The sequence below is a fragment of the Bubalus kerabau genome, chromosome 3 (genome assembly GCF_029407905.1).
Source record: "Bubalus kerabau isolate K-KA32 ecotype Philippines breed swamp buffalo chromosome 3, PCC_UOA_SB_1v2, whole genome shotgun sequence".
Lineage (NCBI taxonomy): Eukaryota > Metazoa > Chordata > Mammalia > Artiodactyla > Bovidae > Bubalus > Bubalus kerabau.
Genome location: NC_073626.1, coordinates 76,102,137 through 76,125,783, shown reverse-complemented (window position 1 = coordinate 76,125,783; position 23,647 = coordinate 76,102,137). Strand labels below are relative to the sequence as shown.

The 23,647-nt window shown below is 36.2% G+C and overlaps 1 protein-coding gene and 1 long non-coding RNA gene across 2 annotated transcripts in view; both read right to left on the bottom strand.

Annotated features, from left to right (window-relative positions):
* Positions 1-23,647, bottom strand: part of OLA1 (Obg like ATPase 1) — a 163,933-nt gene that overhangs the window by 116,200 nt on the left and 24,086 nt on the right. The window contains exon 4 of the mRNA XM_055572192.1: positions 22,757-22,884. Within this exon, the coding sequence (XP_055428167.1) occupies positions 22,757-22,884 (128 nt within the window). The remainder of the gene's footprint in view (positions 1-22,756; positions 22,885-23,647) is intronic.
* LOC129646276 (uncharacterized) lies at positions 1,427-19,573 on the bottom strand. The gene is made up of 3 exons (XR_008711817.1): positions 16,334-19,573; positions 5,176-15,045; positions 1,427-4,366 (listed from the first exon to the last, which is right to left on the bottom strand). It is a non-coding gene; the product is annotated as an uncharacterized LOC129646276 (long non-coding RNA).

Below are 23,647 nucleotides of genomic sequence, written 5' to 3'. Positions count from 1 at the left end.
ACGTGTATTCTTTCGTGCTGTATTGCTTCAGCATTCCTGCTACAATCAATATAGCAAAAGAGTAGTTACCACAGTACTTGACCTCTGACTAGGGCAGAAATCTAAAGGCAAATACCTCTAGCAAATGTGTTACTCCTCAGATAAGACAGCAGGACACAGCATAATGGGTAAAGCTCCTTTCCTAAAGACAGTCACACAGCTCCAGTGACACTCTAAGGCTCCAACACTCTCTGAACACACAACTTCAGGACACTTTTTCCTATTAGACTATCTAGCCCTGACAGAACATTAAAGTATGAAACTGTGAGTTACACTGGGATTTTGGCAATCTGGGAAAAGATACAAATCTAAAAAAGTAAAAACATTTAAGAGGTGTTCATAATGAATGCTAAAGCCTTAAAAATAAACAGATACTAACAGTACATTCTGGTTAAGGAGGCAGCTTACGAACAAGTAACAAAGCCTTTACAATGTGTATACTCTTTGGCTCAGTAATTTCTACTTCTAGCAATTTACCCCAAGGAAAAAAACTCAGGCAAGTGAACAGTGGTGCACGTAAGGTATGTACAAGGACATGTGTAGTCTCACTTACCCACGCAGCCAAAAATATCACATGCATCCATGTGCATGCTGTCATGGAACTTACATACTAGTAAGGAGAAACATAATAAACAAGTAAATGGATAACTGGCTAGAATTTAATCAGAGAGAATGAGGAGAAGCGAGCATTTGGCAACATGGAAGTCACTGGTGACCTAGACAAGAGCTCTTTAAATGCTCTTTTGAGGGCAAAAGCTCATTGGAGTAGATTTTTTTAAAAAAACTGAATGGAATCCAAAGAACAGTAAAAACAACCTCTTGTCAGTTTCACTGTGAAAGAGAACAGAGAGTAGTTGCTGGCGGGGGTCACTGCACCACGTTTGCACGGTCATGGGAGCAAATCAATAGACAGGAAACATGACACAGGAAAGAGGGCATGGGCAGCAGAATCACAATCATATGTCAGAGAGAGGGAAGCAGATACCAGGTACGATTTGGCCTTGGCAGGGACAACTCACCTGTTATACTAAAACTTTGAAAAGCAGAGTATAAGGTGGATGTAGAATAACAGAACTCAAAAACACCAGGCCCGACTCTGCTTCCAGGCCCTTTCATTTTCTACTGTGCCCTGAATATTTCCATAGTTTCATCCCTTACCTCCCTTAGTTCTTTACTCAAATGCCAACTTCTCAGTGACGCCTTCCTTTGAGGTGTTTAAAATTGCAACCCCGCCTCCCACCTAAACACTTCCTAACTTCCTTCCATACTTTATTTCCCTTAGCATTTATTACCATCAAATATACAATATAATTTCACTTTTTAAACATTTCATTTACTATCTATAACAAATCTCTGAAGATACCATTAAAGAAAACTCTGACCTCTCTTTAATAAAATGGGACACCACATCAACAACAACAACAAAAGGTCAATCTTTCCTAGTTTGACTACTATATGTGCATATAATACACTCTCAGAAAAAACTATACATTTACTTCTTCATCATCAACATCAGTTCTGGGGGGAGATATCAGTTAAGTAAGCCACTGGCATCAGAATGAACTCGCCAGTGGCAAAGTCAGACTACTGCTAATCCAAACATCAGCTGTGCAGCAATGAGCTGGAACTGAGACCAGGAGACTCCCTGTCTCTTTGTGGGTTTCTTCAGGTATTCAGGTACACACTAGGGCAGAGAAAACAGGGCAGCACAAAATCTGTATTGGGTAAAAGAGAATCCTAACTTGAAAATCTGATTACATCACATAGCATTAATAATGTTTATCTTTTCACACTACTTGTTAACTATACCAAATAGCTATCATAGCCCTCTATCTAATGATAACTAGGCTTTTCTCACTGAGAGACAAGAGAACTGGTGGCCCTGTGATGTGTAAGAGAAAAAAAAGGGGGAAGGAAGGTAGGGAAGAAATAGTTTTGATCCGGGTATTACCACTTATAAACTGAATGATGTTAGGGAAGTCAAAATCTAGTCCCAGTTTCTTTGTGATAAGATGCACTTTCCTCTCAAGATTGTTCTAAAGATAAAATATGATTCATATAAAAAACCCAGCACAGTACTGGCCCCAAATGTAACTCAATAAATGGTACTCAGTTAAATCTTCTTCCCATTAAAGTACCAGAAATGCTCAAATCTCCAGAGACAGGGATTTTAACTCTGATTTCCACCAGATGAAGATGATAAACAGAAAAAAACGAGGCATCCGGGGAGGGATACAAGTACATTCTCTAATCCCACTTACTATTCTCTTGTTCCCAACTAGTAGGCTAAATTCTGTGCAATTAAAGAAGGAAATCCCAGCCTGGTTCCATGCTGACTAGTCAGCTGCCCACAGTATCAAAGCAGAAAATTTCAAGTATCTAAAGTTAGTCTGGTGGACATCAAGTTTGATATCTAGCAGATTAAATCTAGCCTTCAAAAATAGGTATTTTCCCCTTTCCCTTTCATTGGGGGCTATATTTGGTTTGCTTCCAAAGAAAAGGGAAAATGTGAAAAGGAAAAAATAGAACTTTACAGGTAAAAAAGGATGGGAAACACCACCTTCATCAAGTGATAATGGTTTACATATCCCTGATGTCATGTAGATATTATGTCATGTAGACACCTGGATACAATGTGAACGGCATTTCATCTCTGTGGTTCGTGAGAAAAAAATCAGGATAACACAATTTGAGGGTACAACAGAACATTCCAACAGTAAAAACTGTCAAGGAAAAGAAGGAAAGACTAACAAACTATCAGAGGAGGCCAGAGAAGACTAAGGAAACATTACACAAATAAAATGTGGTCTCCTGAACTGGATTCTAGAACAGAAAACAGCAGCAGTAAATAAAATGGTGCAATCCAAATAAAATCCAGTTTAATTAACAGTAATGTACCAATGTTGGTTTAATAAAGGTACCATGTTTTACATACTTAGTTTTGACAAATCTACCACTGTAAAATAAGGGGATATTAAAACAAAGATAACGTAAGAGGAAACTGAAACTGGGTATATATATGAGAACTCCCGATGCCATCTCTGAAACTTTCCTGTGAATCTATAATTATTCCAAATAAAAAGTTTACTTAAACAAAAGTGGGCACTGATGGCATGGAAAGATATTCAGGATATTTTAAATGAGAAAATTAAGTTTCAGTAAAATAAGCATAATATGATCTTACATTCTTTGAAAATGGATTTTTATTATAAAAGTAATGTGTTCACACATCTAGTCAAGGCTATGGTTTTTCCAGTGGTCATGTATGGATGTGAGAGTTGGACTGTGAAGAAGGCTGAGCACCAAAGAATTGATGCTTTTGAACTGTGGTGTTGGAGAAGACTCTTGAGAGTCCCTTGGACTGCAAGGAGATCCGACCAGTCCATTCTAAGGGAGATCAGTCCTGGGTGTTCTTTGGGAGGAATCAGGCTAAAGCTGAAACTCCAGTACTTTGGCCACCTCAGGCGAAGGGTTGACTCTTTGGAAAAGACTCTGATGCTGGGAGGGATTGGGGGCAGGAGGAGAAGGGGACGACAGAGGGTTAGATAGCTGGATGGCATCACAGACTCGATGGACATGAGTTTGGGTGAACTCCAGGAGTTGGTGATGGACAGGGAGGCCTGGAGTGCTGCAATTCATGGGGTCGCAAAGAGTCGGACACGACTGAGTGACTGAACTGAACTAAACTGAATGTGTTCACATATTTAGAATACTCAAGTATATTAGCCAAAGTAAAACTAGAGCATAAAAGAGAACCAAAAATCAGGTGAACTTATAAACAAATAGTTTATTTCGCTTTAATTTCAATCTTGAAACAAATGATCCAACTTAGTGAGGCAGCTCTGGTCCTTGCAGTCAACTATCCTCTAAGGCACCGCCACCATCTGCATGATCTAAGCACTTCAGTTAAATTGGCATAAAAGGAGAAAGGTCCCAGGTGGCTCAGACAGTAAAGCATCTGTCTGCAATGCAGGAGACTGGGGTTCAATCCCTGGGTGGGGAAGATCCCCTGGAGGAGGACATGGCAACCTACTCCTGTATTCTTGCCTGGAGAATCCCATGGACAGAGGAGCCTCGCAAGCTACAGTCTATCGGGTCGCAAAGACTCGGATGTGACTGAAGCTAGTTAGCAAGCACACAAAAGGAGAAAAAGCAACTGCTAGCGGAGACATGGGCAATGCCTTAAAATCTAGGATAAGCGTCACTTCTTTTCACAATCCACGGCTGAAAATGTAGATACATGTCCATTCTCACTGCAGGTTTGGAAATCTAGTAAAGATGAATGGACATGTGCAAGGAAGGAAAACATGTCCACTTCTGTGGACAGCTAGTAATTGCCAGAAAAGGTAGACAAAAAGTTAAAATTATCTCACAATCTCCAAATAACTATTGCTAACATTTGAATATGAGACTTTTTTCTCTAGGGCTTAAACGAAACCAAATACCTGCTTTTTTACTTCATGTGTCACAGGGACCTGTCCATTTTAATATAAACTGCATAGTATTCCACTGAATTAATGTACTATATTTAATTTCACTTAATCTATATTTTATCCATTTTTATGACTTTCCTATAGTACCTAACAAAGAATCAGATGAACAGGCTGATTTTTTTTAATATTCTTAACATACAGACAACAATAGAAAACAATGAAAAAGAAGACCACATTTACAATACCAAATGCAACAGAAAAAGATTAAAAACCTGGAAATTAATTTTACAAGAAATGTGCAAAACCAACACAAGGAGGAACTTTCCAAACACTTCAAAAGTAGACCTGAACAAGTAAAAGAATACATGTTTCTGAATGTAAAGATTAAAAATTCTTTTTAGACTAACTTATAAATTTGTTATAATAACAATGCCAGTAAGATTTTTCTGTGATGAAGAAAGTTGATTATTAAGTTTATACAGGAAAAATAAATAACGAGACTAGCCAGGAACAGTATGAAAATGAGGGGAACAGCCCTACCGGATACTACAATATATACTGTCTTTTAATATGAAATACGTTAATGTCATTAAAATACTTTTAATGATTTTAAAAGTGTCACATTAGCAAATGAATAAACTAACATGCTGGTGAAACACAGTAAGATTAGAAACAGACCCAAGAATTTATAGGAGGGACTTACCTGGTGGCCCAGAGGCTAAGACTCCTGCTCCCAATCCAAGGGAGCCTGGGTTCCATCCCTGGTCAGGGAACTAGATCCCATATGCTGCAACTGAAGATTCCACATGCCACAACTAATGACCCAGCACAGCCAAATAAATAAATAAAAGGATTTCTAGGAATCTAGCATATGACAGAGGTGGCATCTCAAGTTAGCAAAGGATAGACTTTAATAAATATTATTTGAAAATCAAAGAGCTATTCTCAAAATATACATATATATATATACAGTAGAATGGATGTGTTACAGTTTACACAAAGATAGAACTCGAAATGAATTAGAGATTTACAAGTAAAAAATGAAACCATAAACATACTTAAAGAAAATATAGATGAATTATTTTATAACCCTCAAGACAAAGACAAATGATCAATTAAAAAATATTTGCAATGCATAGATCTAATATTCCCCACATATAAAGAATTCTTAGTTATTACAGGGGAAAATAAAGAAAACACCCAATAGAAAAACAGGCAAGCAACATAAATAGGCAATCTGAAGAAAAACACAAATAGCTATTAAACATATGAAGAGTTGCCCAACTTCATTTATAATTGAAAAAGCAAATTAAAACTAACCCACAGGTTTGATCCCTGGGTCAGGAAGATCCCCTGGAGAAGAGAATGGCAACACACTCCAGTCTTCTTGCCTGGAGAATCCCATGGACAGAGCCCGAAGGGCTACACAGTCCCTAAGCTGGCAAAGAGTCAGACACGACTGAGTTGCTGGAAGTGGTATAAAAACGGCACACTCCTAGGAAGGAAATCTGCATTATCTGCCATAATTTTTCCCTCTAACTCAACAACTCCATTTCTGTGAATCTCTCATAAACTTTCACATATATGAAATAACACATGTACTAGATTATTCATTGTGGCATTATAACATAATCAGAGTAAAAAACTGGAAATAAACCAAGCATCCAGCACTACCAAACTTGTTGAATAAATGATCACGTTAGTCACACAAGGAAATAATGTGTCTGTAAAGAAAAATGAAAACAAGCTCTGTGCACTGATATGGAGAGCTGTTGAGGACACTTTAAATGTCAAAAGCAAAGTGTATCACAGTTTATATGGTTGCTATTTTGTTTAGGAAACGGAAAGGAAAAATACTTAACTGTGTTAGCTTGTATTTGTATAAAAAATACTATGGAAGAATAAGCAATAGTAATAAAAAATACTAGAGTCAGGGGGGCACGGTAGGACAAGGGAAGACTTTTCAGTGTATATCTTTAGAAATCATTTTACTTTTGAGCCACAGAAGTTAGTCAGGTTCTTTCTCACTGTAAGGGAGTAGTAACAACTCTCCAGCTCTCTACATCCCAGGGCAGAAACTAAAAGTTCTGATAACGTTTTTTATACCCTCTTTTGGAATAAAAATATTTCCTGATGACTATTTTCTGCTTCCAAGATTTAAAAATCCCAGTGTCTAAAATAACATGTGCCCAATTCTTATTCAAACCCCCTGCTCTAAATACATTCATTTTTCTCTTGTTAAAAGACTAACTACTTTAGATTGCAACCTTTAGTAAAATTAAATACGATCATAAGAATTTGTCTTCTGTGGCTTGTTGATTATAAGAATAAAACAAACATACGTATACCGCAATTCTCTGCATGTCATTATTATCATCTGGTATTCTACAATGTGTCTGGTTAGAAGTTTTTACTTCATGTGAAACACATCAATGTGCTCATACACTTTCCCTCCTTTGCCTACCCTTCCTCTCCCTCTCCCCCACCCTCAGCTCTCTCTGGTGGCAATTTTAAAACTATAGGAACACTCCGGCTCAGAAGGGATCCAAAACACAGGCTTCTGTTCTAGTTAAATATCCTATCTGAATCCTGCTGTGCTTCATGTTCCATCTGGATTTCTCTCCTGTTGTAACATCAGTATTTGCAAGAAAATTTCCTGCAGGAAGCATTTGTAGGTCTGCAATGTAAAATCCTATCATAAATAACCACTTTAAGGTAGGTAGAAGTTTGTATGTTCAACCATGCCTTAATTATTACTATGCTAAAAAGAAAAATCATTGCTAATTTTTTATTCAGATATCACAGGCATAAACTTTCCAGTTGCATTCATGAAAAAAAAAATCTGTTAATATACTGTCTTCATATAGTAACTAATCCAAAATAGAAAACTATCCTCACACCCACTGAAGTCTCAGGGACAGATGCACTGATTAGACACTTCAACGGCATAGCACGGCATAGCATATGATGTCTGAAAGGGCTTTCTGAGGCAGATGTTCCATCGCATGACTCATCTGATCATTTACTTATATACTAATGTCCACTCTATTATATCAGTTACATCAGAGTAACCATGCAGTGAAAAAGAAACCAAATTTTATTCCTGCAAATATAAAGTTACCTTTTACTTTCAGTTTCTGAAAAGAACAAAAAATTCTTACTTGTGAGTTTTCTGCTTCTGAATCATTGAACCCATGTAGAGTTTCTATATACAAAGTATTGTCAAGGGTAGGAACTCAATTATTGCAGAGATATACCACTGGCTACCTTGGAAAATGTACTTATACTACACTTTACCTTTATAATATAACTGAATAGTGGCATTCCTAAAGCTTTTTACAAAATATAAAATAAATTTGCTTTAAGTGAGTAATTTTATTCCATTAGTTCTGAAATCTGCTCACTGAAAAAGTTATCTGAAGAAAATACTTGTCATTTTAAATAATGTCAATATATTAGAGCTCTTAACTTATTTTTAAAAATTATAACCAGGACTATTTAACAAGACAACAAAGGGGAAATATTCAGATTACTTCAAATCCACTGGTAAAGTTATCTAAGCTTCCAGATTGCTGTGTAGAGTTAATGTTACTGTAAGTATAAAAGAAGTTACATAACTATCTAAATATTTATTCTAGTATCAATCTTAAGTCTTAATCAAACAGCTATACTTTGTTCTTTTTTAACAGAAGAAAATGAATAAAAATGACTGCAATACAGTTTCAACTGGGAGTTTAAAAATTAGAATACTGTTAAAGTGATCATGAATATATCGTAAGTATTACACTTCATTTGAAAATCAAATCGTATGAAGATTATCCACACACACAAGGTTTTCAACATTTATCTCTTTATGTAATATTTATTGAAGGCAAATTTTTAAATTGAGAAACACCTTTAATAATATAACCACCTTCTTATCTGCTACCAAAATAAGGGGGAAATTTTTATGAATCTGTCATGTAAAATAGTAGTCAATAGCTGCATACAATCAGTAAACAAATTTAGTTCAAGGCAAGAATTAAATCACCATTTAGTGGTTGCAATTTAGATTATTCTAGCGTGTAATAGTTTAATTGTATAAAACAAAGCTGATGTCACAAATACAAAAGAACTTCTTGCAAAGCAAGTACTACAAGTAATTTCTATGTTGCCACTGATGGCTGACAAGTGATGAGCACTTTGTTCAAAAGTATACACCATGCACATAAGACAACAGGTGGTTTATAAAAAGAAAATACTGAAGTTCTTAAATTGTTCATAATCAACATTTTTATGTTTTGCCAGAATATCTGCTTTAATCTTTGAATAGTCAAAAGGTTTATTACACAGGGAAATGCAGTATTCCCAACATAAAAAAGAATAAACTGAACCAGACAAACTAGGATTAATACTGGGCTAAAAGGCTTCCCAGGTGGTGCAGCGGTAAAAGAACCCACCTGCCAATGCAGGAGACACAGACTCTACCCCTGGGTCCAGAAAATCCCCTGGAGAAGGAAATGGCAACCCATTCCAATGTTTTTGCCTGGAAAATTCCAATGGCCAGAGGAGCCTGGTGGGCTGCAGTCCATGGGGTTGCAAAGAGTCAGATACTACTGAGCATGCACGCAGAAAGTATTTATATGAAACAACATATTAATATATTGCCAATGTGTTGATACATTGCCAATGTACTTCATAGTTTAATAATTTAGGTTAAAATATTTTCAAAAAATTTTAATCTATTCTTATTAACTGATATCTGAGTACTGTTATTCAGTGCTAGAGAAAAGTCTCCCCATAAAAATAAGAAACAAACACCAAACTCTTTAGGCCTATTTAGCTACCAGTGTAAGAGGTGTTTTCTCATTGATGGAAAAAAGTGTAACAGATGCCAGTGTCCCAAATGACTAGCACTCCTCACTACCACCACCACTCAACCCAAGAATCTAAAAGCTTTTATGGGAGCACTAGAAGCTATGTTATTTTTGATACTGCTCTTTAAAAGAGAATAATGTAAAGCAGAATGAAATAAAATTTCAAGTTTAAGATATAGGTATTCACTGTCCCAATCCTCCCACTGCAATGAATTAATCACAAAAAATTTGATTTGGAATGGATTATGATTAAAAGATTTTTCCCATTCCTAAATATTCCTATACACAAAAGATCCTTATTTGTGATAAATGATTTTCACTGTTTTAGTTTAAAGAGCAGTGACTAGGGATGGAGAAGGGTAGACTTAAGTCACTAAAAAATGAGGAAAAAAATAAACAGGCAAGTGTGATTACAACTTCCCTTACTGTCACATTAATACAGCCAATAAATACTTAAATCTCTCTAAAACTCATATTACAACTGTTTAATTCTGGGATATATATGTAACATCCAATTTATTTACACATGCTAGCCAAATATTCATTTGCAGACAAAGCGCCTAACACAGGCAATGTCTATTATTCAAAGGCTTTTCAAATGACCATGTAGCTGAAAGCTCTGCACATTAGAAGTAAAAAATTTTATACAATGCTTGCAAAACAAAAATGGTAAAGTCAAGTGATAAATTATTTTCATTTACCTGGAATAGTGGAACCTGAAGAAATCCGGGTTGTATTAATGAGAAGAATATAGGCAAATTCATAAAGAATAACAAAGACTTTGGGGCATATTCAAAGAATTTAGAACAGTGGTTCTCAAAGTGTGGTCACAGAGCCCTGAGGGGTCTGCAAGTTCAAACCGTTCTGCCATAATAATAACAAGATGCTGTCTGTCTTCCTCACTGAGTTGACGTTTGCAGTCATAGTGCAAAATCAATAGTGAGAAAACCACCAGGAACTCAGCATGAATCAAGGTAGTGATCTCAAACTGTACTAGTAATCACTGTATTCTTCACATACACAACAACCAAGTTTCAGTTAAGAATGACCTTAATAAAAGTAAAAATTATTAACTTTACAAAATCTCAACCTGGGGTATACATCTTTTTAATATGCTGGGTGAAGACACAGAAGTACACATAAAACACTTCTGCTACATACCAAAATACAATGGTTATCAAGGAAAAACATTTGAATTGCAAACTGAACTAGTCACTTTTTCTGTGGAACATCATTTCTACTTGAAAGAACAACTGACATCCAAACCATGGTTATATCTGGCAGCCATTTTATTGTAAATGATAAAATTTAGGCTCTCAATTGAAAATTAAAATTTTGGAAAACTTGTACGTGCTACCATGACACTGACAGCTTCCCCATATGTAAAGACTTTTCTTATGAGATCTGTGGTGATATTAACAGATGTGATTTTGTGCTACAGTATAATGAAATATGTTATAATTTAAAAGATCTGCAGAATACTCACTGAGAATTGGTATTTTCCAAATGACTAAAGGTATGCATGGGTAGAAGAGTCATTCAAAATACAAAATAGACCAATGGATTTTAATGTAAGAGAAAAAGAGTCCATTGCTATATTGCAGACTTTATATTTCAATTAACTTTTAAGAAACTATTTATAAACTATTTAAGAAACTATTTATCAACTATTTTTGATGCAGTATCAAAGAATAATATTCACAATTATCTAAAATGATTACTAAAATCGTCTTCCTTTTTCCAATCACATATCTGTATAGGGCCAGATTTTCTTTATTTATCTCACTCAAATAAACATTGCAAAAAACTAAATGTACAAGCAAATATAATCCAGCAATCTCCTATAATGTCAGACATTAGCAATTTGCAAAATATAAAACACTCCCACTCTTATTAAATGTTTTTGTTTTCGAAAATAAAATTATTTTTCAAAAAATGTTAACGTATACTGGGTTTACCACTGTTATTTTAAAGAACATTAAGAAAGAAAGACATTTTTAGTTTTAGTTTTAATTTCTAATATGGTAAATATGGATTGATATTAACCTATATAAATACAAGCTTTTGGTATATTTAATAATTTTAAGACTATAAAAGAGTCTTAAGGCCAAAAAATTTGAGAAATGCTGCCTTAGAGGTTATTAATTCAAACTTAATTTTAAGATATCTGTCCACCTTTCCATATAGACAAGTGGCTGGAAAAATTGCATTCTTTTTTTTTAAATGAATTTCTCTAGGGGATATAAAGAATGATAGCTGAGTGAGAAGCTATAGCAGTTAGAAAAAAAAGAACAAGTGCTCTTTTAGACACTTTGCTATTTTCAGACCTGGGGCAGAGAATAAAAGAGATAAGCCAGGAACATCCTGCACATCATCCCAGATAGCATAAAACCATCAAAGACTACTAGTGTGGCATCAAAGAGATTGAAAATTTTTTCGTTAATCACCTTCAGAGGATGCTAATGAATCAACTCATCATCGTGCCAACTTTATCCTAGGAAAAATGCCAACATATCCCTTTTTTTTGTGTATCACCCAAATAACCAAGGGAGAGGGTGGAGACCGCAGTAAAGTATTTCAATGGGACCCTAATTTAGTGAAAATAAGATCCTATAACCTTTAAATGTATTTTTTAATTCCAGATAAAATACTGATACATTGATGCTAATTAACAGTAAGCATCCACATTCTAAAGTAAGCTGTATTTTGCTTACCATACATAAATTACTTTGAAAGAAACCCACACAAAACATCTATCTATGAACCAAGAAAAACTACAACCTCTCTAAATGTGATCTTTCTTTCTCTCTGAACTCTATCCCCAGAAGTGCTTGTGAACATCAAAGTAATTACTATGAGTACTTTAGGCTCAAAAACAGAATGTGAAGATTTTCTTGAAGTAACTAGGTTCTAAGGTAAAGGAAACTAAAGAATTGAAACGTGGGACCAAGAATGTTAAAGTCAATTAACTAAAAATGTACACAACACATGAGAGATAATGGTTAACAGGAAGGGTTTTAGATCAAAGAGCCCCAATTCTACTTCCAGTTCTGCCATTTACTAACCTGAGTGAGCTACTTGCCCTCTTTAATTGTTGCTTTAGCATGTAAAATGGGAATAGCAGTGCATACTTCAAGTAAACCTTGTGAAAACTTAAATGAGGCCACAGATGTAATAATAAAGCTTTAAGCTATTGCCTATAACATATTGTGTGCTAAGTCGCTTCAGTTGAGTACAACTCTTTGCAACCCCATGGACTGTAGCCCACCAGGCTCCTCTGTCCATGGAGTTCTCCAGGCAAGAATACTGGAGTGGGTTACCAGACCCTCCTTCACATATTAATCCTCAGTAAACAAATCTTCTGGTACCAGTATCTGTCATTCTTCATGTCATGTAAAGGAAAAGAAAGGCGATGATGAGAAATGTTGGGAAGAACAATTTTTTTCACCAACTATCAAGAGATATCATTATCAGTCCAGTAAAGACTAGCTGCCACTCTGCCTTAGCTGGTATAGGGCAGTTAAAAAAATTAAAGGAAAATACAACATATAAACATCAGGGTTAAGTATACCACGTAAAATAATATTAACTTTCTCTCCTTCATTAGATTTCCTAACATAGTATTACCTAGTAAGTCATTTAGTGAAAAAACAGACATTTATAACATATGTATGCAATACTTGTATGCAAATACTCAGTATAAATCTATTTGCAAGTAAAGTAATTAAGTTTCCTAATGCCTCTCAAATGAAATAAAGCAAAGTTTAGAATTCTCATCCACGAATTACAATGTCAGCAAAGAAAGGCTGACAACAAGAACTGAAAGAGATTATAACAAAGAAGGATTAAAATTCAAATTCAAATTATAGTCTGGTCTTAATTTACATCAAATTTAACTCAGAGATTAACCACAAAGCCCTGCCAAGAACGGCAAACCAGGTAAACAGCAACCCCCTAGTAAATTCCAGTGCATTCAGACTCCTCCATTCTCTCTCTTCCAACAACTGTTCTTCAGGAACAGTTCTACTCTTGGGGCTCTGCCAGCTGTTTCCTTATCAAAGTCACTTAGCTTTTCCCCTTTACTCTCAATAGGGTAAAGAGTTAACATGTAATCTTATTTCACTGATTTATGTATACTTTAAGTTGTTCCCAATATACACTGTACAACTGGTATTTACAGCTGATTAAATGCAGTATGATAATTTCTACAAAAAAGCAAATTCAAGAAACCCTATTGAAAATCAACATGGCAATGGCTAGCAAGTAATGAAATGTAAAAGAATGTACCCTTTGATTAATTAATTTCTCTCCAATAATTATTTCTTAAGCAAATAATGGCTTCCCCAGTGGCTTAGTGGTAAAGAATCCACTTGCAATGCAGGAGATGCAGGCTTGATCCCTGGATCAAGAAAATCCCCTGGAGAAAATGACAACCTATTCCAGTATTCTTGTCTGGGAAATCCCATGGATCCTGGAGGGCTGCAGCCCATCGGGTCCACAAAAAGGTCAGACATGACTGGGCAACTAAACAACAAAAAGAGCGAACAATACAATAAAGGCAAAAAGGTATGTGAGTAAAGTCACTCGCAGAAGAGTCATCTATCACAGCAGAATAACTAAAAACATACTCTAGTATCTAGGAAATGATAAATTGTAGATCACTGGCAATGAAATATTATCCTCTCATTAAAAATTATTATTACTATTAAAGCTACCCTAAAATAAGAAAAATGTTTTATGATTTTAAGCAATAAAATAGCTCCAGGAAGTAAACAGAGTAAACACAGGGTAGCAATTAAAGGATGAGTTTTGCTAAAAAATCTTGACTCTGTCAACTCAGTAGCTGTGTGGTTTTTGGGAGTTATTTAAACTCCCTGAGATCCAGTTTCCTCATTTCTAAAATGGGCTAATAAGATCTCATTCACAGGAGTATCATATGAGAGCACCAAAAAGTGCCTGCTCCTAACTCAGTAAATTCCTTTCCCTATTACTCATTCATCTGATTCCTTCCTATTACTACAACCATGAGTTTATAAATAGCAGATCATATTTAAAATGGTGATATATAATAAGACTGTGGTTCTGTATTTAAAATCATAACCTACAGTAAATTTCCTTTATGGGACTTTATTTTCTTAAGTTCTTTAAAGTAAAATATCAATCCTTGATCTGACTAAATCCCCAAATATAACACTTCCAATTGGTTTTAAAAACCATATTCAAAATAATTTTAATTAGAGTTCTTTCTCAAACTTTTTATACACAATACACAAATCAGAATTCAGCCTGAATATACAAAGATGGAAAAAAACAAGCTAGGAAATGAGTGGGGTACATGTAATCCCCTGCATTTTCATTTTCACAAAGGATTTAACAAAATTTGAATAGTAAACTTAGTTGGGGAATGAGGGAGAACACTATTCTCAGAAAGCTATAATGTATAAACACCATTTCAGTTCTATCGGCCTAACAATTGGCGTACAAGAGAAGATCTTCACAGAGGACTTACGGAGAAGGTGGATACAGTCGTCCCTTTCCACTCAGGGAAGAGCAAAGCGGAACAAAACCACCTTCCCCTGACCCAACTCTTTACCTATATGATGGGTAAAGTATCTAGAGGTCTGGTGAAACAGTGGGGTCTTCTTTAGTTTCCAACAGCAAGAACTCAGTCAGTCAAATCCAAGCCAGCCAGGCAACGCACCTTCCTCCCTCCTGCACTGGGAGCAAAGACAGCAAGACAAAGGGAAGATGGAGCAGAAGGAGACATCACAGACCTGGATGAGATCATTCCAGGCTCTTGAGCAATCTGCGGGTTGCAGAGGGACACCCTGACCTCAGCAGGGGAGAGGAGAGGAATCTTTTGGTTCTAAAGGACTAGCGCTGCTACACAGCCTGCAGCCCTTAAAGGAAGCCCCGCCATTCCCTCAACTGCCTAGGCTGGCAACCCACAAGCTCAATATTTTGAGTCACTGATGCAGGAAAATGATACTGGGCCTACAATGGGTGGTTCACGGGTGTCAATGTAAAATTTGCAAAGGGACAAGTTATAGTAAAACTGAAGACTTACATTGTAGTAAAACACAAGTGTTATGATTTCATTCAAGTCAAGTATAACAATGAATACACTGGTTTTCAAAACCAAATCAGTCTCAAACTTACATTTTTAACTTAACATAATGACAGTGTTCTGACAACTAAGAAAAACGTAGTTCAAACATTAATGTTTAAAAGATCAAGAGACTCTCCAGGACCTTAGAAGTTGCCCTTCCATCCCTGAGTAATTTCAACTCTTAGTGAGAGAAGAGCTTTTTAAAGAATCCATATAGTTGCTATTTTGAGCAGAGAGGACAGGAAAGGAGAGCTCTAAAATGAGATCTCTAAAATGTGTCAGAAAAGACAATTAAGAAAAAAAAAATGAGAATGCCTCAAGCACCTAAGTAAATATAAGACCACCATGAATATGAGGATACGTTTAAGCAATTAAACTGTAAACAGCTAGCAGATTAAATAACTTCATACACTATTACAGTGTAAACTAGAAGGAACTGTTTCCTACCGCTGCAATATTTTCCACAGTAAACAGAAGTTCATTATTAGAATGCGTTGTATATGTAGATGAGAACCACTGCATGATTACTTAACCCATTGAATTTGTACCAAGGAAACAAAGAAAACATATGTTTTTTGGTCAGATTGTTTACTGCAATCCAATACTAGATTAATTTAATAAATACTGCTGAAAAAGAAAATTACAGGACCCAAAGAAAAAAAATCTCCATTATTTTAGGATACAATCAAAGACAGCTTTATATTGACAATTTGTGCTAGGCAAAAATGTGTGACTCATTTTAAACTCTTAAATGAGGTGCTTATGAGGAAGGGGGGAGGTGGTCTCTTGAAAAACAGCAATTTATGTTCGTGGTAATTAAAGGTGATTTACAAAACATATAAACACCTAACTTAACCTAAAGGGGGGGGGTGGCAATTAAATGAAAGCATTTTTACCTTCTCATTTAGCAGTTCAATAAAGTTGTAGTGCCTTGAGGGCTAACATTCTATATAAACTAGAAAGGCAACTTAAAATCTCTTTCTTCCATCAGTGCTACTTTTTAGCAAACACAGGCAACAAAACTAAAGGAACTCTCTGGAATCTTACTGTTAAAACTCTAACTGAGCAATTTAGACATATGAAATTCAAACAAGACACAGAGGAATAGTAATACAAAACAGAATGAAGAGGCATCTGTCATTAATAACAAAAGAGAAAGGATCAGGGCTTTTATTTTTCCTGGCCAAAAATTCTAACCATCTGCACAGAAATCATCTACATAGATTAATTTTAATTCTATCTCATATGAACTTGTCTGCCCAGTTTAAGAGACGTAAGCCCAAAAGAGAAGTAAAATCAGTCAAGGGCTTAAAATCATATTGCAGAGTGGGAGCAAGGGGGGCAACAGACATTTTTTTAAGAATTATAAAACTTCATAGATCTTTCAAAATAAAAAGAAATGACATAAAAATCAAGCTACAATTAACAGTTATTCTGAAAACTGAAATGCTCTACTTACTAGATTATTTTTTTTAAGGAAAATAAACATTGGAAAATAAATTCAAATAGAAACTAAACTCCTCCACGTAATCAGGAGAGGAAAATAAGCACATATCCTTTCAGATTTTAAAGAAAAGGCAGTTACTTCTGAAGACTGGAAACAAGGGACAGACATGAAATTTATTGTGAACACCTTCATTATTTCCTATTTTGTTTATAATAACCATGTATCATTCAGAATTTTTAAACATTATGAATATTTTTTAAAGTATCAACATTTATTTAGCCATTTATAATGAAGAGGTAGGGTGAAATCTGATAAAACCAAAACTGCCCACTCATTAGATATGATGGGGGGGGGGGCGGGGATAAACAAATAACCAACTACTGGAGAACACTACCTAAATTATGCATAATCCAACCTATTATAAGGGATACTTTTTGATATCACATAGATGGCTACTGATTATATCACAAAGCTACAGTGGGCTGGCATGGCTAGCAAGCCTTTCCCTTCACTTTGACAAACCAACAAGGAATTTTCTTCAGATGACTCTGCACTGGGGATATTAAAACAACTGGTGTAAATACAATAAGAATGTTAAGAATCCATTTAGAAGACTCCGCTTCCTTTCCTATTATCATTCTTCCTCTTGGGGTGGGAAAAAAAAAGCCAGATGAAATGAAATACTGAGTTCTTAATGACCTTAACTCAATCTTTTCATCTCTCAAAGCCCAGCTCAGGTTGGGTGGCCAGTTCTAGGCTGTGTCTGTCAAGGGCACAGATAAGGTTCCTGCGGTGGAAGGAGGAAACTGGATAATATCCCCTTACCAAGAATACATAAAATGAGGAAGAGATAACTGTACTAAAAGGAATTAGTTATTAGAACAAGGAGGTATAAAGGCAATCTGCCTTACATACACATACACTCAACCACACACCACTAAGGTACCTTAGAAATTCCAGTATCATTTAATGGCAGAACAGAACATACAAATATAATGCTGTGGGAGCTCTCAAGGAAGTAACTTCTTTAACAACAGAACCCACTAATTTCATTATCTGAGAATAAAATCTTTAAGTAAATCATCCTGGCAGAACTGTCCTGATTAGCCCCGTTTAAAAACCAAACATTTTTACAGATAGCAGTAGATCACTGACAACTCCTGAATCACAACATTCTAAGCAAAGCCATCTTCTCACTGATTTAATACAGAACTCCTTAGAATTTTACTTGAATCATTTGTACATACCTTACATCGGACTTCTCTGGTGGCTCAGACAGTAAAGCGTCTGCCTACAACGTGGGAGACCCAGGTTCAATCCCTGGGTCAGGAAGATTTCCTGGAGAAGGAGATGGCAACCCACTCCAGTATTCTTGTCTGGAAAATCCCATAGATGGAGGAGCCTGGTAGGCTACAGTCCATGGGGTCACAAAGAGTCGGACACGACTGGGTGACTTCATTCACTCACTACATTGGTATTTAAATAAGAAAACTTCTCATGTTTTAAAAATCAGAATAATACATGTTCACTTTTTAAAAAGCTAGCCAAGGGTATAACATAAGAAAGGAAAGTCACCCACCTCTCTCTCCATCCCAATTCTATTCTCCAAAGAATCTATTAATAATTTGATGTCTCTCTTCAAATGTCTTTCTATGAATATAAGCTAACTAATATTGTAGCCATTAGCCATATATGGCTACGCTGCTGCTGCTGCTAAGTCGCATCAGTCATGTCCGACTCTGTGTGACCCCATAGATGGCAGCCCACCAGGCTCCCCCATAGATGGCAGCCCACCAGGCTCCCCCATCCATGGGATTCTCCAGGCAAGAGTACTAGAGTGGGTTGCCGTTGCCTTCTCCGACATAGGCTATAAAGTACTTGAAATGCGGCTAGTCCAAATGAAGATGTGCTCTAAGTAAAAATTACACACCAGATTTCAAAAACATGGCACCAAAAAATATATCAATAAATTTTCATATTGACTAACACTGAAATAATATTTTTGATAGATTAAATGTTATTAATTTCATTTGTTACTTTTTGAATGTGACTATCAGAAAACTTTTAGCTACACAGGTAGCTCACATTATATTTCTATTGGTCACCACTGGTACAAAGGCTAACAGTGCAGGTTTTGCAGTCAGACTGGCCTTACTGAGTACTACTCCCAACTATACCACCTACCAGCTATTAACCTCGGACACATGTTCTAACCTCTCTGTACCTACATCTGACTTACTCTGGGAATGGAATGAAATTCCTCACATAAAGCACTTACCACATAGCCTGGCACATAGTAAGTACTTAATAAATATTTGATGGCAACAAAAGAATAAAACTATAACCCAATTCTTTTAAAATCACTATACAGCATCTGTCTCTTCAGAAAAGTCTCCAGATATGTCTATAGGTCACTACTGTGAAGAGCAGGTAGTCTCTGGAAAACAGCATACACCGAGCACTTAACTTCTCTTTTTCTTTCCCCCCACCCACCACACACACAAATCATGGATCTTTTAACATGTTTACTATATAGATCCTAAACATTCAGATCTAAAAGTGAAGAAAACAGTGTGGTATGGTGAAAAAAAAAGAGCTTAAAGAAGAGAGATGGGGAAATTCCCTAGTAGTCCAGCGGTTAGGACTCTGGCACATTCACTGCCCAGGGCACAGATTCGATCTCTGGTTAGAAAACTAAGATCCTACAAGCTGCATGGTGTGGCCAGAAAAAGAAAGAAGAAAGATGGGCTCAAGGCCAAATTTACATTTACTATGTACTTAATCAAAACTACTTAGCCTTTTTCCCTCAATACCCTCACCTATACAGCTGGGATAACACCAATCCTGCAGAATTGTTAAGATTAAATAGAATATGTTAGGGAAAAAAATCTACCATAGTACCTAATATTTGGAGAAGGAAATGGCAACCCACTCCAGTACTCTTGCCTGGAAAATCCCATGGACAGAGGATCCTGGTAGGCTACAGTCCAAGGGGTCACAAAGAGTCGGACATGACTGAGCGACTTCACTTTCACTTTCACTTTCACCTAATACTAGGTGCTTAGTAATCATTTCCCTTCTTCTGGAAATCAAAATAAAATGCCAACAACTCAGACACATGCTAATATTGTTAGTAATGAACTGCTTGCCAGGCCATAACTGCCAGAGTCTGTTCATACCCTAAAGTGAAAGTGAAAGTGAAGTTGCTCAGTCATGTCCGACTCTTTGCAACCCCATGGACACCAGGCTCCTCCATCCATGGGATTTTCTAGGCAAGAATACTGGAGTGGGTTGTCATCTCCTTCTCCAGGGAATCTTCCTGACCCAGGGATCGAACTCAGGTCTCCCACACTATAGACAGACGCTTTACCATCTGAGCCACCAGGGAAGTCCTAAAGAGGTGTTTAAAAACATGCTAACTCTACAGTCATCCCAGGTTCCTACATTTTGTCCCTTTAACAAGCAACTGGGGAACAGAACTCTGGAAAGAAGAGGGTACCACACATCCCATCTTCCCACCATTACCACCAACTACACACACATGCAAACACACAACAATTTAGGTGAAAATAATCAACTGTATTTGAAATTTTGTTTTCTATAACTATAAATGAGTACATACTTCACAATTAACAGTTCTATAAATCTGAACCTCCTATATGTTTCTAAATTGGGAACAAAACTGCCTCATACCTCAAAAAGCAGAACTCTTATTTCCAGGCTACAAGGTCATATCTCTAAGTGGCTGCTGAGAAACTAACAAGTTTCAACTATAAACAGCTTGACAGTAGGTGCAATGATACAGCCAAAGGTGCTGTCCTTCAGATAACACACAAGCACTTTAGCTTTCTGTTGAAAAATCACTTCAAAACTTCAAATGCCAGCTTTAAAAAGCTAAGGATTCCATGAAATCAACAGTCTTGTCATGTTCAAAGCTTTAAATATCTAACAATAGGAAGTTATATTGCTTCTAAAAATTGGTAAAAGCCAATTATATTGGCTCACTGAACTCTAGAGAAAAAAATTATTTTTCTAAATAAAACATCTATGAGAAGGTACCACATATATAAATTCTAAAAGAATTTGCTTCCCATAATGTGGTTACTATTTCCCTATTCTGTATTGTGTCACTTTTCTTTAACATGATCAAGGAAAACTAAAAGCACACAAAAAAGGAAAATTATGAATTCATAAAGAAATTTTGTTCTACAGTTAATACATACAACTCATCATAGAGTATACCCATAGCTCGTCAGAGTTGTTTATTCAAAATTATAGATGCCATTTATGGCAAAAATATGGAGAAATTCCCACTTTTTAAAAGTTTTTCAATTTTTTAAACCTTTATTTCTTTACTTATTTTTGGCTGTGATGTGTCTTCGTTGCTGCACAGGGTTTCTCTAGTTGCGGCGAGCAGGGGCTACACTTTAGTTGCGGTGCACAGGCTTCCCATAGCAGTGGCTTCTCTTCGTGCAGAGTGCTGGCTCTGGGTGTGTGGGCTTCAGGAGTGCGGCACCTGGGCTTCATAGTTGCAGTTCCCAGGCTCCAGAGCACAAGCTCAACAGCTGTGGCACAGGGGCTTAGCTGCTTCGGGGCATGTGGGATCTTCCCGGATCAGAGATCGAATTCATTATCTCTTGCATTGGCAGGAGGATTCTTTACCACTGAGCCGCCAGGGAAGCCCAGTTTTTCATTTTTTTTTTAAACTCATGCAAACCATTAAAAAAAAAGTTAATGGTTCCAAAAAAACCTGTCTCTCTTCTCTGTACACAATTAGAGAATGACATCTGGCATTTACAAGACCATTTACTCAATGTCTGTTTCCTCCACTGGATTGTAAGCACCATGAGGGAGGGTCATTTCTGTTTCCACTCACCATCATATCCCTTAGCACAACAGGAAGAGGTGCTCCACAAATAATGTGTCAAATAAGACAGGGTGGTCTAAAGATTTAAAGCCCCTCCATACTCACAAACCTACAATCTTATTCTCTGCCTACATTACAATCTCGTCCATAAAGTGTCTTTATATCTTCATCCAAGTAAAGCTACCTAGAACAGTGCTTCTCAAACTATCTGTTATGAGCTTTTGTGGAATAAAATAAAAATGAATTACTAAGCAAAACTTTCTAAATGCTCATTCTCAGTTGCTTATAGCTACCTGTCTGGGACCAGTAACACAGAAAAACACTAAATCAGACCCCACCTCTGATTTATATTTCCTTCATTTGCATTAATTTGTTCATTACAATATTATTACCATAAAGTAGTGTTGACCTGAGCCTTAACCTAAAACTTTCTATTTTTTCAGAGGATTACTATATTCGTGGGTCACTTCTGTAGAACTCAAACCAACACATAATTCCACCTATTTTCTCTCTTTGCTTTATATCCCTCTCCTCATTAACAACTAGCTGATCTATAGTTTCTCCTTAATCCTGTCATCTCTAATATATAACCCAGATGCTTTTCTCTCCTCTAGAATAATGGAATCCCCTCCTTTATCAATTCTGTCTTCTCAACACATGGAAAGCAAAAATGAAGGAAAATTCCACAAGTTAAGAAAATTTCAAAATGCCTTTTATAATCAACAAAATTACTTCTGCACAGAAACACTTCTCAATGAGTCTAATCCAAAATGGGATAAAATTCAATTAGAAACTGACAACAACACAGCATATACTGTGGAATAAGCCTTTTCATGTGGAGATGATACCTAATCACATTAAGTCGTAATTAACACACAAACCACGATTCACCCTGTGAAACTAAGCAAATCTTATTTTACTAGTTATTTATTATTTTATTTGCACAATGGAAAGAAAGTATGAATCATAATGGAATCAATCAACTAAATAAACAACTGTACTTACGTGTTAAATGAAAGATTCCATCACAGGCACTAATATGAGATAAAAAGGCATTCCCCAGGCCTTGCCCATTGTGAGCTCCTTTCACAAGGCCAGCAATATCCACTACATTTAGAAAAGCAGGAATTTTGCTGAAAAACAAAAGATGACTTTAGTAGAAGACAGTACTAAGAACCTGTGTATTAGCCAAATGGCTCTTCCAAACACATTATATAAATTAATTTTTTCCTTTCTAGAACAATGTCTATTACACTCTCAAATGAATTAAAAAATGCAAGCAAGAAATAATCTTTCTTACCTAGGAAAATGAAGGGAAAACATTTTAAAACAGGATAGATGTTTTTATTATGTCCCTAAAAACGAAAACTCACTTCCTTAATTTTATTACAGTGCTCCACTGGCACATGCACACATACACAAAAGCAGAGGGGGATGTTTCAGAGCACACCACACAAGGCAAGGCGACCACCACACAAGGAGCCAACACACAGCTGAGGCTGTGTGCCAGCAACTGGACTAAGTGACACGGACTAGCGACAGGCATTATCATTTCAAAGTTCAAAACAACTCTATAAGGTGGATGTTATTTATTAAACCCACTTTACAGATGAGGAAATTGAGCCTTTGAGGAGTTAAGAAATCTACTGCACACAGGATCATTCAGCTTAATAGTAATGAAACTGGGATACAGGATGTCTAGGTTTGCATTTTTTTAATTTAAATATAAATGACTTTATTAATCCCTCTTATTTTTATTTATTAATTTATTTTAATTGAAGGATAATTGCTTTACAGATTTTTGTTGTTTTCTGCTAAATATCAATGAATCAGCCATAGGTATACGGATGTCCTCTCCCTCGTGCATTTAATCGCCATACGGGTTTTACAGCCCCA